The sequence below is a fragment of the Engraulis encrasicolus genome, chromosome 1, assembly GCF_034702125.1.
Source record: "Engraulis encrasicolus isolate BLACKSEA-1 chromosome 1, IST_EnEncr_1.0, whole genome shotgun sequence".
In the NCBI taxonomy this organism is placed as follows: domain Eukaryota; kingdom Metazoa; phylum Chordata; class Actinopteri; order Clupeiformes; family Engraulidae; genus Engraulis; species Engraulis encrasicolus.
In genome coordinates this window covers 56,405,269-56,421,576 of record NC_085857.1, presented here as the reverse complement: position 1 = coordinate 56,421,576, position 16,308 = coordinate 56,405,269, and the positions used below count along the sequence as shown (strand labels likewise).

Sequence of the window (16,308 nt, the reverse complement as noted above, 5' to 3'; positions counted from 1 at the left end):
TCAAACAGTAAAATAAAAACAGTTAGATCCTCTCCCCACAATTCAAGGTTAATAACCCAGTGCTGTTGATATTTTTAAGGTGCACAACACACACACACACACACACACACACACACACACACACACACACACACACACACACACACACACACACACACACACACACACACACACACACACACACACACACACACACACACACACATGTATGAATACACAAATCAATAGGATGTTACACTAAGGGCCATCCCTTAAAAGGAAAAATCACAGAACACTAGTCCAGAGACCAATATGAGAGCACTAGAATTTAGCAATCTAATGGCTTCAGGGTACAGGGTACAAGCCCCAATATTGTAGTGCTCACTATATTGAATTTAAGATATATGTTATGTAAAGAAATAATTAATTAAATCAATTCAAAACTAAGCATCAGATCATTACAATTATTCCCCACTGTACCCAACATTCAGGATTACTCCAGACTTTAAATTCTGTCATTGATATAATCAAATCAGTGTTGTGGTAAATGCAGACCCTGTATTGTGTATTGCAGTGCCTCATTAAATTACACGTAAGGAAAGTATTGAACATGTGAAAATATAATATCATTGATTCATTAATTAAAAATAAACGACCCCCACATGAATGATGCCAAACAGTCAGTATGTCAGAGCATAAGTACAAACCAAGAAAACACAGGATAGGTTTCACGACAGTGCCATTGCTAACCAATTAGCAACTTAGTAAGTTGCCAATGGGAAATTGTATTGCAACCAAGTACGTTGCTAACTTAGTTAGCAATTATACTGCCGATAAACGTGCCACAGCAGGTCTAGAGCAGGCTAGAGGGTCACAGCTGTACACAAACACAACACAGACACCAGTCCAGCACACAGCTGAAGAAATGAGGCCCGGAGTGCTGATGCAAATGACCTAGGAGGCAACGTGGTGGTCTTGGCTGATGGCGGAGGTGTAGTCGTCTCTGGAGCTGTAGAACAGAAAAATAATAATGAATTGAATGGAAATCAAAGCAATATTCTATCTCTTTCTACCTCCTGCTCTCCCAGTGTTCCTCAGAGTGTGGTGATATTCTATTTCTAAGATAGCAATTATCACTGAATTGGATGGGATAACTGGTCCAGTATGATTCAATTATGTAACAGTATTATCCAAGCTTGGAGGTAGAATTTTCATTGCTAGACTTAGGGAACGAATAACTGGAAGCTGTAAGAACAATAGAAAGGGTAAAACTTTTGATGAGTTTTACGAGTACAACGGATGCCAACTAGCAGAGTTTGGCATAGATGATAGGTGATAGGTGATAGTCTCTAGCAAACAGGAGGAAGCTGCTGCCTAGAATTATGTGAATCTATGTGAATCATATCACCAACCGACTTCCTGTACCCCGGGTTGCCATAACTCTGACCAACAGTAAGTGATAAAGCTGCTAATAGATCACCTTCAGGTGTCATTTGGTTATAGTAATGGGGATCCAGGCTCTTTTATTACCTGATTTACTACTAAACTTGATTTGCTACTGAACCACCTTCTTGGAATACGCCACTGGAGATGGTGTTGTAATAACAGGTGTTTTAGTTTCAAGATTCAAGATTCAAGATTCAAGATTTTTATTTGTCATGTGCTTATGCAAGCACAATTGGCAGTGAAATGGGGATTGCAACTGCTCTGTGCTGTATTGGAGGGTAAAAAATAAAAAATAAAAATAATAAAATAAAATAAAAAATAATTAAAAATAGTTATTGTCTTAATTCAAAAAGCGGATGGCTTGAGGAAAAAAACTCTTACACAGTCTCTCTGTTCTACGTCTTATGGAACGTAGTCGTTGCCCTGAGGGCAGCCTTTCGAACATGGAGTGACTAGGATGGAATGTGTCTTTCATAATTCTTTGTGCTCCTGTCTTTGCCCTTCTTACATATATATCTTGCAGCCCTGGAAGGATGGCGCCAGAGATTTTTTTCTGCAGCATGCACTACTCTGTGCAGGGCTATCTTATCCTTTAGTGATGAAGTTTAAGTTGGAGATGGATATGGGGTTGTAGTTACAGGTCTTTATGGAGATGGTGTTGTACAGTAATCACAGGAGTTAGGGGTGGAGATGCTGCCATTGGTGAGGCAGGAGATGAGGTTAAACTTCAGGAGGTCAGAGATGAATATGGGGTTGTAGTTACAGGTGTTGATGGGGATGGAGATTTGTCAAAAAAGTGTTTTTTTTTAAAATGTGTGTTTTTGGGCTTTTATGCCTTTGGGTTTTTTGACCTTTTATGCCATGTTTTTGCAGGACAGTGAGCGAGTGTGACAGGACACGTTACAAAATGACAGAAAAGTGGGAGAGAGAGAGAGCAATGTTGAAGTTAACCCCTCAGCCTAGAGCCTATGTTATAACCTTACGGTCATCAAAATTGTAATGGCTATGTCTTGATCTGTTACGTAAGGCTCTTGGTACTGTCATAGAAATGTTGTTATGATGTAGTTGAGTCTTTCCAGCAAATAGTGGATTTGCCCGCCGGCGACCACATCTGTAGTAAGGGGCTACGTAATGTTGAAGATGATGTTTCTCACCAACTGGACACTTGAAACTGCTGTCGGCATCATCCACAGTGGAGTCAAACATTACGAACTCGGCCGGGTCGACTGCGAGGTGGTAGCTGATCCAGGTCTGGTAGATGGAGGTCCTGGTGTAGACACTCAGGCTGCTGTTACACTCCCGGCCTCCAGAGGGCACCACACCCGACTGCACCCACACCGTACTCCACCGGCTAACCAGAGGCCCACCCAGGTCCCTCTGGACAGACAAGCCAATTAAAATAATTAACACCAATTAAAGACAATTAAATAATGAGGTATGCAGTCAAGCAAGGCTCAATTACTGTAATTGGCATAGTTGAGAATATATAATTTGGGCAGTGAATTAAAAAAAACTCATCAATCAATGACTTCTAGAGTGTTACGGTCCAGCTAGACCTAGTTCTCAACCTTTTTTGAATGAAAGTCCCCAGGACCTCATCATAAGGCTCTCAACGCCCGACTTAGTATTAAACAATAAAATTGACTAATGCCCCACAATGGCAACGAACCACCACCCCCTTCCAGCTGTATATCCTTCTCAACGCAATGGGCAATCAATAAAAAAATCCTTATCAAACACATTTAGATTGTCGTTGACTGGCAGAACAGTTAAACATTCAATATGCCAATAAGGGGCACCATCGCCTAGTGTCAAATAATGCAGTAGGCCTACATGAGTTATAGGAGTTATAGGAGTTATATGAGTAGTGTGTAAAAGCTGTAGATTCGTAAAGCGTGCATGTAGAGGAGGTTGTCCTAGATTTATGTTAATGCACAGGTGTGTCATGATGCAGGTATGCTACCTGACAGGTGCCTCCAGTGTCGGCTCCAGCACAGATGAGATCGTCTGTGATATCAAGGTCCTTCCTGGTGCAGTTGCACTGTCTGTTTCCCACCACTAGGGGAGCTGCCTGCTGCAAGGTGGCAGGGCTCTCTGTGGTACAGGGAGAGGAGACAATGAGTTTAACTTCTCTCTAGATCAGGGGTGTACATACACATACACACACACACACACACACACACACACACACACACACACACACACACACACACACACACACACACACACACACACACACACACACACACACACACACACACACACACACACATACACAGGCACACACACACACACACCAGGCTTGTACAAAATTCCGAATGGAAAGAATTTCAATTCAAAGTAATGCCATAATACGAACACTAGGTGGTGGTGTTCTATGTACTTTCAATGGGTGGTGTAGATTAAATTCAAAGAAATTCAAGGTAATGGCACCACCTAGTGTTCGTAGTATGGCAATATTTTGAATTGAAATTCTTTCCATTCGGAATTTCGTACAAGCCTGACACACACACACACACACACAGACCTGCAGTTGAGTTTGGCCATCCAGTCACCCAACTCTCGGTGGCGTTGTGGAAGACACTCCCGTTAGCTGCCAGGCAGACGGGCCGGATGTAGTCGCTAAAGGTGAGGGCGGCGGACAGTAGAACCAGGGCGATGTCATTGTCACGAGAGGTGGCGTTGTAGTCGGGGTGCTTCTCGATGCGTGCAACGAACCTGATCTGCCGGTTGGAATTGCTGCCCTCCTGGCTCTGAAGCCCCAGGTAGACCGTAAGGTCAAAGGTGGAGGTGCTATAGACAGAAGACAAATACACTGTTACTGCAAAAGGTGGAAAGAAGACGCTGTCAGTCCTATGGTGGAGGTGCTATAGACCAAAGAGAGTCAAATACACCATCAGTCCTATTGTGGACGTGCTACAGCAAGGAGACAATGTAGCGTTGGAAAGATCAGTCTAATACAAAGTGAGCCCAAAGGATGGTCGGATTGAACCATCTAGCGGGATCCAGCTCCCGGACCTTCTGTTTGTCATCCCTGAGGTAGCCTGTACCTGGGAAAGCAGTGTGCAGCCGTCAGAATCCACTGTTTGCTGACAAGCGACCCTCCACAGAAGTGGCTGCCATTGCGATGGAAACTGGCCTGCCACGGCCAACTACCTGCTGGGGCATCTTGGCCACTGATCACCCCAGTGTTCAGCGGGGCACGACCACACACTGGAAAGAAATGAGAAGAGACAAGAGGAAGTTTGCTTCAACAAGTTCCACAAACCTGTATGTTAGTTGGTTAGTTTTGTTCATTTGATTGTGACAGATGGTACATAGTAGGGCTGCACAATTAATCGAATTTTAATCAAGATCACGATTTTGGCTGCCACGATTACAAAACATGAAAATCGTGATTTTATGGGAGGAAATTCAGTGTTCCATCTAAGCTGCGCGCACCTGCAGATTTGTGCACTGCTCGCACGTTCTCAGCACAAAGACATTTCAGCCAATAGTAATATTGTTGACAACTGTCTCTGGGTGGAGGATAAGTCTGTGAACCAATAAGCAGACAGTGCTGAGAGGGGGCGGGCGGGTGTAATCGTGATTATAATCGAAGTCGTGATTTTGATCAAAATAATCGTGATTATGATTTTTTCCATAATCGTGCAGCCCTAGTACATAGCATGCAGGCTGTGTAAGAGCCCAATGGCAAGCATAATAGAAGGCTGAGTTAGTCGTGTGGTACTCATAGGGCGGCTGACAGGAGAGTCATCTGAAAGCTGTGGTGTGTGTGTGTGTGTGTGTGTGTGTGTGTGTGTGTGTGTGTGTGTGTGTGTGTGTGTGTGTGTGTGTGTGTGTGTGTGTGTGTGTGTGTGTGTGTGTGTGTGTGTGTGTGTGTGTGTGTGTGTGTGACTATTGTTTCTCAACAGGGGCTTTACAGTCCCCCTGTGGGGGGGGGGGGGGTTGAGAAGGATACAGCTGAGAGGAGGCAGTGCTTCTTTGACATTGAGGGACATTAGTCCATTTTATTTTTTAATATTAAGGGGGTCGTTGGCAGGCTTATGATGAAGTCACAGGGGAATTGTGTGAGGCTTATGATGAGGTCCTGGGGGGGTTTATTCAAAAACAGTTGAGAACCACGGGTGTAGACCTACCTTTGGGGAGGTTGCTGGTGGTGGTGATGGGCGGGCTAGTAGGCCCTCCAGTGGTGGTGGTGAGAGCTGCACAGGTGACGTTGAGGTCACTGCTGTCCTGCCCTGGGGACAGGAAGCTGACGTATCCCGGGGTGACGCCCTGCAGGTTGATCCAATCCATGTAGTGGGAAATGCGTGTGTAGACACCTGGCACTCCTGCCCCACCACACCTGCCCCCCTGACTGGCAATGCCAGCCTGCACCCACGCACTTCCCTGTTTGACCACCAGGGGAGCTCCTGAGTCTCCCTGGAGAACACAACAGTAGACAGACTTTAGACAGATATTGAGATAAAGAGATAAATATAGAGAAACACTGAGCAAAAACAGCACATTTTTTTTGTTAATGTTCAAATATGCTGCCTTTTGCCTTCCTAATTTATGCCAATATGGACAGACAGACAAACAGAAAGACAGACAGACTGCTTGTCTGTCTGTCCTTTCTGCTTGAAAGACAGACATGTCGCAGACAGAAAAAACAGACAGATGGATAGGTCGATAGAACACAAACACACAAATCTGCGTTCCTACCACACAAGTTTGGTTGTCTGAAGACAGGTCAGCGGCGCACATCATGTTGTCAGTGATGCTGTTGCTGCCATGGAGACAGATGCACTGTCTGTTGCCCATCACAGGAACACGCACCTGCTGCAGCACTCCTGAAGAGGGCGATAGAGAGAGAGAGAGAGAGAGCGAGAGAGAGAGAGAGATGGGGAGAATAAGAACACACTGCTATATAAACAAATACAATAAAACGCTTACCCATTGCATTTCTCAATCCAACACACACACACACACACACACACACACACACACACACACACACACACACACACACACACCTGCAGCATTTCTCCACCCCGTAACCAAGCTCTCCGTGTCAGTGTGGAAGGCACTGCTGCTGTCGGCCAGGCAGACGGGCTGGACGTAGTCGGAGTAAACCAGGGGAGCAGCCAGCAGCACCAGGGCGATGTCGTTCTCATGCGTGCTCGCATCGTAGTCGGGATGCCGGCTGATGCGGAAAGGAGTCCTGACCTGTTCATTGGGGTTGCTGCCCGTCTGGTTTTGACGGCCCAAATACACCGTCAGTCCACTGGTAGAGGTACTGTGGTAAGAAAACAGTCAAAAAATACGTCATTCTGGCAGTGGAGGTGCTGTGGTAAGAAAAGAGTCATAAGGGATGTCAGAACAACACAATGGCATGGGAGTTGTGGGATTTTTGTGCAGCGCAGGAGAAAGTGGAGGAGTGGTCTGTTCACCCAGGTGAATTCTCCTTACCTGGGGAAGCAGGATGCTGCGGTGAGGACCCACTGGTTGCTGATGAGGGATCCTCCACAGACGTGGCTGCCTGAGCGGTGGATACTGGCCTGCCACGGCCAACTGCCTGCAGGGGCGTCTGAGCCATTGAGCACCCCAGAGTTCAGGGGGGCACTACCGCAGCCTGGAGGAAGAAGTGGAAGACATGTTACCACAGGACTGATGAACAGCAGGGTGAGGGGTATACAGAAGGAGGAGACCACAGACTGGACGATGGAGGGATGAAGGAGAGGTGTAACGAGAGATTAAAAGAAAGTTAAGGATAAAATAAAGAGGGGTGATGAGAGGAGGAGGGAAGGGGAGGCATTGGGAGAGGGGAGGAGAGGAGAGGAGATAAGAGGAGTAGAGGGGAGGAGAAAAGAGGAGGGGAGAGGAAAGGAGAAGAGAGGAGAAAAGAGGAGAGGAGATAAGTGGAGACGAAAGGAGAGGAGATGAGAGGTGAGGGGAGGGGAAAGGAGAAGCGAGGAGAAAAGAGGAGAAGAAAGGAGAAGAGATGAGAAAAGAGGAGGGCCTCAACAGGGGATAAATATGAATGAATTATTCTTTACCTGAGACCTGGGCCCATGAACCTGAATAAAGAGAGGACGAAAGACTGAATGACTGAGTGATTTCAAACACAATTCACAAATTTGACCTTGAGTGCTTGTTGTACAGTAGGCATTGGCAATAGGCATGTTTGGCATGTTAGCTAGCCTCGGTCCTGGGATGCTTTAAGCGGAGGTAATGCGGAGATCACAACACACGCATGCACGCACGCACAAACACACAGAGTCATGAATATTTATGTCACTGACGGAAAGTTTCTAGATGGGTGTCACTGCTGGGAACCGGGAAAAGAAACATGAAAACATGCACTGCAAATATGCATATCATTACGGAATAGGACAGGTGTGTGTGTGTGTGTGTGTGTGTGTGTGTGTGTGTGTGTGTGTGTGTGTGTGTGTGTGTGTGTGTGTGTGTGTGTGTGTGTGTGTTTGAGCAGCATATGACTGTTTTTTTTCTTCCAGGAAGTGTGTTCAACTCCTAATTATTTTACAGTAAAAGAAGAGCTTTGGGTGCAGGGAATTGGATCATTAAGTTTGTTTGAAAGTCTGCAATCTCGACCACAATTCATATGTTTATTATTATTATTATTATTATTACTATTATCATTGTTATTATTATTATTATTATTATTATTATTATTATCATTGTTATTATTATTATTATTCAGTGGGTTATCATGACACATAGACACAGGTTTCCGCATCTTATGCCCGATTCGCACGTAACTTTTATTATGGACCCCCTAATTCTGCGGAAAATTCTTAGTCCTGTGCAAATGTGCCATGTCCATGATTTGTGAAGCAATAATTCAGCCGACAAAGGTCTCCTCCACATTGCCCAGTCCCACCGCAAAACCAAAAGGGGCCGTGCTTTTGCTGTGGCAGCTCCTCGACTCTGCAATACTTTGCTCCCTGACATGAGATCTGCTCCCACAACGAGTACTTTTAAATCAAGACTCGCAACACACTCCTACACATTGGCCTTTTTCTTCTTCTTTATCCATATTCTTTTATCTTGCCTTACTGTGTAATGCCTTCTATATCTTAAGTATTTTATTATTGCTGTTTGACCTTGTCTTGGTTTTAATCTGATGTGTGACGCGCTCGTACACACACACACACACACACACACACACACACACACACACACACACACACACACACACACACACACACACACACACACACACCAAATGCTATGGGGGCTGTTGAGGTGGGGGGAGACTGTGAATTGAATGAGTGTGTATGTAAGTGTGAATGTTTTGTGCAGTAACGTATTGCCCAGATTTAAGGGGAACCTTTTGAAAACGAGATGTCACATCTCAAGAGGCACTCCCCATGTACAGTATTAATAAATAACTAAATAAATCAACAATGTCTGTCTTGCTTGACCAAAATCATAAGCGGTTCCCAAACATTTTTTGCAGCGACCCTTTTTTGGTCTTAAAGGCCAACTTCCGATAAAACACAGTTTTACTCACTCCTTTTCACAATCGGACGGTCACCCCAAGTTAAACTCAGTTGCAAGGCTCTCATAGCGGTGCGTCACCTCGCCTGGCTGTGTTTCCCGGTGTTTCCCAATTGTGCAGAGAAATTACATTTTTCTAAAAACATGTCGAGTAATTTTTTCTGCTTGTTTTCAAAACAAGCAAAGTCTGGTGGCCCGAAACCTTGCTTAGCCTAGCTATCAGCTGGTTACTACTCTCAGATACACACAGAGCTCAAAGCCTCAAACATAAAGCATGCCCACTCTGGTTGCTCCGTGCCTGCAGCTTGCCTAGGGGTCACTGTCCAAAGAGCACAGCCAGAGCCGTATATAAAGAGAGTCTGGCCAACTATGGGTTCGAACGTTCAAGCTATCCCACTACTTTGATTGGTTCTGGACTGGTCACATGTTTTATGGACGCCATTTTCGTTCCCCACGCTCCCATTAATGAGCATTATCAGATATAAAAATAACGCTTCACTATAATATTATTACATTATTATTATGACAAACTGTTGTTCATATGGCTGTAGTGCAGGAACGGGTCAGGAGAAAAAAAACAACACTGTTTAACTCGTGACAGAAATGGAGGATTTGGGATATAAACGGATATAAAATCCCCTTTATGGTCAGAATTAATAACTGGAAAGCAGCAGATTTGTCCGTGCTGTGTGAGGTAAATGTATTTTTTCCCCTTCGACTTTTGTTAACAATTACTTTTGAAAGAAATAGTCATGATGGCATGCTCTCAAAAACTCCTGACCGCACCTTGAAAACGAATGAAGAAGTTTCTGTCATAACTTGAAATTAGCTTGTCAAATCTTAATTGCCATCTGTAACTATGCTATACAGTGAAAACATAATTTTGAAAAATCTTTCATAAGCACATGCGCACGCACACGCACACGCACACACACACACATTATTTAGAATTATATTACAGAATTAGGGGTTACACATCAGGGAATAAGCATTGCCTATGCCGCAAAGAAGGCTGATAGCTAACTTTGATAGCTCTTTTGCCTTTACTTTGGAAAGGCCTGCCATTCTAAACCCCAGTCATAGTTAATTTGTTTACAAGTCCCAAGCTGCCAAATCCAGACTGCTAAACACACACACACACACACACACACACACACACACACACACACACACACACACACACACACACACACACACACACACACACACACACACACACACACACACACACACACACACACGAACACACACACACACTCACAAACAAACAAACACAGAACATTTAATTTATTTAACGGTTTTACATTTGTAGTTTTACAACAACAACAAACTAACAAGAACACAACAATTTGCATTGTTACAATAGGACCTCAGTATGTACACCACATATCACCACTCAGGCTACTTATTTGTTAGTGGGGCCTTTTGTGTATTTTTGCCCCATACAGTATGTGATATGTGCTTGAATTATACACAAACACACAGACACAGACATAGATTGACACACACACAGACACACAAACACACAGACACACAGACACACAGACACACACGCACACACGCACACACGCACATGATGAAGCAGCAAACTGACCTTGTCCCAGGAGGGCCATCAGGACAGTCCAAGTGAGAAGACAGCTCCAATCTGATGATGCAGCCATTCTCTTTTTCTTTCTTTTCTGTCTTACTCTCCCTTCTCCTTCTCTCTCTTTTTCCTGTATCTCTTCTGGCTCTCCTGCTCTTTCGTTCTTCCTTCTATTTGTCGCTCTGCTTCTTTGTATCCTACTTCTGTTTGTCTTTCAATTCCTGTGCTGCTTCTTGGCCAGGGTACCCTTGCAAAATGTATTGTTAATCCCAATAGGTCTTTTCTCCTGGTCAAATAAATGTTAAATTAAAAATATATATATATATATATATATATATATATATTGATATATGTATGTATCTCTCTTCTGCTCTTTCTCTATTCTATCTGTCCTCTATCAATCTTCTCTCTCTATTCTAGCCTCTGTGTCTTTCTGCACCGTATCTACCTGGCATCACCATAAAGCTTGAGGAAGAAAACCTCTATCAAGCCCAGATCTTAATGAGATGGATGTTTGCCATTATTGAGTTTACAGTCATTGTCCACCCACCCCAAACACACACAAACACTCACCGATTTAAAAGGTAAAATGTACCCAACTGATTCTTCAGAACGTGGCTAAAACGGCTTTTAATTTTTAAAGAAAATAAGTAGTTGGAATCCAAAACAAAGAGATATTGACTGTCCTGCAGTGCATGGGAAAAACTTTCCCATCTTTCACTTTTTTCCATAAAATAGGCTATTACTTTTATCATATCTATGACTTTTTTGGCTGTTATCAACACCGTCAGACACAATTAAATGTAAAAAGGTATGGTTTTTGATTAAAATTAAGAATTATTTTAATAGTTTGACAGTATTGTAGATATGTATTTTAATGGGTTTTTTTTAAAAAATATGTCAAAATTCCATCCATTGCTGTTATGACTGGGAAAATTGCACTTTTCATACATGAAAAGGGGGATCTTCTCCATGGTCCGCCATTTTTAGCTGCAAAACTTACTGTACTTTGGTCATACTAGTAAATATTAGTTTATTACTTAGTAAATATTCATGAAAAGATGAAATTTGGCAATAGGCAGCACAGTTTCAATGAGCAGCATAGTTGCAGTACCCATTCTGGCCACAATCTACACAGTGCACCTCTAAACAAATGGCTGAAGTCAGTTCACAGCCATGTTTAGCTGATATATTGCTGCCACCAATCGGTGAGAAGGCAATGCAAGGAACTGCCACCATCTACGTATGACGAATGTCAGCAAGATGGATAAGCCCAGTGTTGGGCCATGCCAAAAGCCTAAACACGGAGTCATATCATAGTCAGTGTTCATATCTATGGCAGCGTGTGACTCAGATTAGGGCTGAAAGTGATGGAGTGAGGACCCCTAGTGGCAAAAAGTAAATTCAGTCAACTCACTGAAATTTACCCATACAAATTCCCTATTCCAGAGTGCATAAAACCATAATCGAAAAAGGCTACAACTTGAAATGCCCAATCTCACAACCAATCAGAAAAAGACTAACTGTGAATGCCTAACCTCACAGTAATAAATTGGTTAAAGGTCCAAAAGTATTATTTCTTGAAGAGTTGTTAATGTAAAGTAAGTAAAGGAGTCAAAAAGACTCACTAAAAAGTATGTGGTATACCAATGGTCAATTAATAGTGTGAATTCCCTGGGTTATTTAATCAGGAATTAATGAGTTAATTGATGTTGATTCATTAATTGGGGCAGTCGTGGCCTAGTGGTTAAGGAGATGGGCGTAGGCATTAGATTAGAAGGTTGCAGGTTCAAATCCCATTTTTCCTCTCCTTGAATCTCACTCCATGGCTGAGGTGCCCCTCAGCAAGGCTCCTAACCTCAAACTGTTCCGGATAGGGACTGTAACCAATACTTAGATAAAATTGCAATGTAATGTAATGTTGTGTAATGTAATTGATATTAATTTTACACATGTAGCATTACTTTTTCTAGTTGGATACAGGTAGGGCCTACCTCAACACTTCATGTCTAGACTGACCTCAACCATGTGGATGGAAAGGATGGAAAAAGCACTGTAGTAGTAGAATACTGCCCTACGAAGGCAAAGTGTAGTAACATCAAAACAGAGAAAATGGCCTTCAGGGTTTTGGTGGTTGGTTGGATATTGCAGTGGCTGCAAATTTGACAAAACAATATCTGAAACAGGACACATTTGGACCTTAAGACGTTCTCTCAAGATAAAGGGGGTGTTACTAAGACTATTTTCATTCTAAACCAAATGTTGACAAAATAGTACCTAGTTACAGCACTGTGCCTTTTTAGGGCAGAATAAACGAAAGATTCTACAGAGGCACCTAAATAATAGAGCATGCAAAAAAAAAATTGCAATATTGCCAGCATGTTACTTGCTCCCTTGAAATTCCAGGTTGGTGGGTGTAAAGACGGAGACTGTAATTGGAGCACGAGGTGCTTAATTATTTACTGTTAATTGATGTTCAAATGAACAATGTTAAGTAATATCTGATTCACATATCTCTGGATCAATATGCCAAGATTTTACTCATGATTAATTAACAGTAGGCATTTACACAATTAACTGACCTTAGATGCACCACATTTTCTCAATAGTGAGTCCTTTATGAATCTTTCTTGACTTCATAGCGAGTCATTAGTGATGTACACGCACGCACGCACGCACGCACGCACACACACACACACACAGATACACACACACACACACACAAACACACACACACACACACACACACACACACACACACACACACACACACACACACACACACACACACACACACACACAAAACACTTTCATTTAGAGGAAAAGAACCAGTAACACAGATACATTTTTTTTTCAATCAGGTCCATTACATAGGGACTGACATTTCCTCAGTCATAAGCCTTTTTTTATTTCAGTGGTGCATTTTCTAATCATCAAGACACATAGTCTACACTGGACAAAATAGGCTAGAATCCGGAGATATTTTGACTGGATATCTTTTATGACACGCAGCGTATCCGGACCAGATTTTGACCATTTCCCGACTTTTTAAGAATCCGTGAACATCTTGCCATATTTTGACTCCGGATTTGTGTTCGGAGAATACGTTGATATTTTGACTGGATATTTTGTGTGACATGTGCTGTCAATAGAATGTTGGCCCTCCCTCTGCCGTTAGAAAGCTCTCTCACTGCGCAGCGCAGCCCGCGCCACTTTTTATCTGGGTAGGTGATTAGTCGTACACTCTGTGTCATACGTTAGTTGACATCTCCATTGGCAGTTCCCTCACAGGCTTTCCAGAAATATGTTGCAAACTTGTGAAGCCATCTAAAAACCTCATTTATTTCCAGCTCAACGGGATTATTGGGAACTCCGAGACGGTCTCTAAGTGAGATGGTGAATCATGGCTGGCGAGGTTGTTTGAGGTCATTTCATGATGAGGATGGACCAGACTTGAAGTCATTCTGAGGTAAGTTGAAGTAACAGATTAGAGGAACTTCGGTGTCTTGCCTGTAAGTAGATCGAAATTAAAGCATGTGTGAACATTGTAAATGTCTAACTTTCCTAATGTTTTCTAACTGACTACAGTCAGTTATACAGGTATAGCTAACTTGTTAACTAACCAGCGCCTTACCATCCACTAAACATAAGGGCGGTTATCTTAGCATGTTAGCTAGCCTAATAACTAATCGCTAGCATTATCTGAGGCATTTTAATTCGGTCTGGCAGGCAGACGCTAACGTTAGCTAGTTAGCTAGCCTGCCACCAACCTTGGGCTAACAAGCTTGTTGGCAGTGATACGTGTCACGAATGTGTGTCTAAACATTTTACTGACGTTGGATTCTGACGTCGGATATCTGCAGGGGATAGATTTTGAAATTAAGACAACATTTTATAGCCTGCTACATTTTAACTAGCTAATCTTGGGATAACGAACTGATTGGCAGATTTGTTTGACATAAATGCATTTACCTTGATATCCAGTGATGGGGAAGTTACTTTTTAAAAGTAGTGTGTGCTCGTTACTCGTTACCTATTCAAAAAAGTAGTGCCTTACTTTACTTAGTTACCCCTTGTGGAAAGTAACTTTATGCGTTACTCGTTACTTTTGCGTTACATTCGTCAATCGAGTTTACTCAGTCCACTCAGTCAGGTCGTAATTTGACATAGTTATTACTATTATTATATTATTAGAATAGCATTGCTATTTATTTAGACCTGCAGACGGCACAACCAGTGTCGAGTAGCGTGAACTGCGATTCCAATTTGCACCGAGTAGAATGGGCACGAGACCTGTGTGTCTCAGGCGCCTATACCACTCAACATCCCCCGCTGTTGGCAGGAATATGCACACTTCTTTTGTCTTCATTTACTTTTCTACTTAGTATATAAGCTCTTCTACAAACATCCCGACCCCTGTCACCCTGCAGGTGTTGACTATTGAGTCTGTAACAGGCAAATTACGACGCGCTTCCTCATCCCCCGTTGCAATGAACGTCGCCAGCATAGCGACAGTATACAAAGCAGCACGCAATATTTACCTCGCGTCTTGATCGGAAAAACCTTCCCTTCCTCATTATATAAGTCTCCTGCAGAAACAAACACTTCTATTGTGTACTTACAAGTGAATGAATGAAGGGTTTTCCTGTTACAGTCCCCATGATCGACAAATAGGCTATCGATAGTCTCCCTCAGGCACCATAACATGGGAAGTTCTACTGCGGCAGAAAATACACTCCTGTTTGCATATTACCTCATTTAGGGGCGAAATATATGATGAATACATATGTACAACCATGACAAGTTACCATTTGAATGCATTTGGTCGTTTATTCAGAATTATCCACGTAATGTCACTGCAGAGTTGCTTCCGTCTTTCGAGTTGTTTCACAGGGGAGGAGTTACTTCCGCAATGAACGCGGTTTGTAGTTTTGTAGTTTTCTTAAACAAAATACCATATAAGGCATCCCAATGTGTTTAGAACTGAAGTAAAACATGTCTGCCACCTATAGAGGTGGAAGTTGAACTACATTTGATATCCTATTTGAAAAAAATGACCGTTTTATACAATACGGCATCTCGTTGACAAAAGTCGCCTGTGGCGCCAATCGCACCGATCGGAAAAGTAACGTTTTGCCATATTTAACAAAGAACGGCGTTACGTTACCTAATTTCCCAGTAGTAACGCGTTACACTACTATTTTACGAAAAAAGTAGTTACACTACTGTAACGCGTTACTTTGTAACGCGTTACACCCAACACTGTTGATATCTAAATTGTTAATGACATGGATACTTGATGTCTGATTGTCGTACACAACTAATTAACCTTGTATAGTCTTGAAAGTATGGATTTATTCTAATATATGATTTGTCCCCCTTGAAAGATGGTCACAGAGGTGTTGTTGTGAACGGGGCAGAGGTAAAGAATTCCCTCCAATGTGCGTTGACAGAACAGGAGTTCATGCCCTGTCGTTGCTTTTGCTTCAAGGCACACATATGGGTCATTTCCACTGCACATATTTTCCTCGTACAGTTCAACTCAGCCGCCAACATTTTGCATTTCGACTTGCGCTCAACTCAGCTCAACTCAGCTCTAAAGCCAGCTGGCTGGCTGAAGCGAGCTGAACAGTATGTTGACGACCAGCCCACTGATTGGTCAAGAGGCGTGACCTCACCCCCATGTCTTCACGCCGGGACTTTAAAAAAGGCACCATAACAAACTACGGATGTAGGCAGAAAGTGTAAAACGATTGCAGTTGCGAGTTGCTTTCTCCGACAAAGTATAGTCT

General features: G+C 42.9%; 1 protein-coding gene and 1 long non-coding RNA gene across 2 annotated transcripts in view; one reads left to right on the top strand and one right to left on the bottom strand.

Moving 5' to 3' along the window:
• Positions 1 to 134, top strand: part of LOC134455897 (uncharacterized) — a 2,377-nt gene extending 2,243 nt beyond the window's left edge. Inside the window, exon 4 of the long non-coding RNA XR_010036188.1 lies at positions 1 to 134. This exon is cut by the window's left edge and continues 838 nt beyond it. This is a non-coding gene — a long non-coding RNA (uncharacterized LOC134455897).
• A 100-nt stretch (positions 135 to 234) lies between these two features.
• LOC134458510 (transmembrane protease serine 9-like) lies at positions 235 to 10,760 on the bottom strand. The gene is made up of 11 exons (XM_063210859.1): positions 10,526 to 10,760; positions 7,467 to 7,487; positions 6,880 to 7,042; positions 6,444 to 6,706; positions 6,133 to 6,260; positions 5,565 to 5,850; positions 4,476 to 4,638; positions 3,953 to 4,218; positions 3,389 to 3,519; positions 2,580 to 2,802; positions 235 to 988 (listed from the first exon to the last, which is right to left on the bottom strand). The coding sequence occupies exons 1-11, from the start codon at positions 10,590 to 10,592 to the stop codon at positions 843 to 845; spliced, it is 1,857 nt and encodes a 618-aa protein (XP_063066929.1). The 5' UTR covers positions 10,593 to 10,760; the 3' UTR covers positions 235 to 842.
• Positions 10,761 to 16,308: the final 5,548 nt, after the last annotated feature.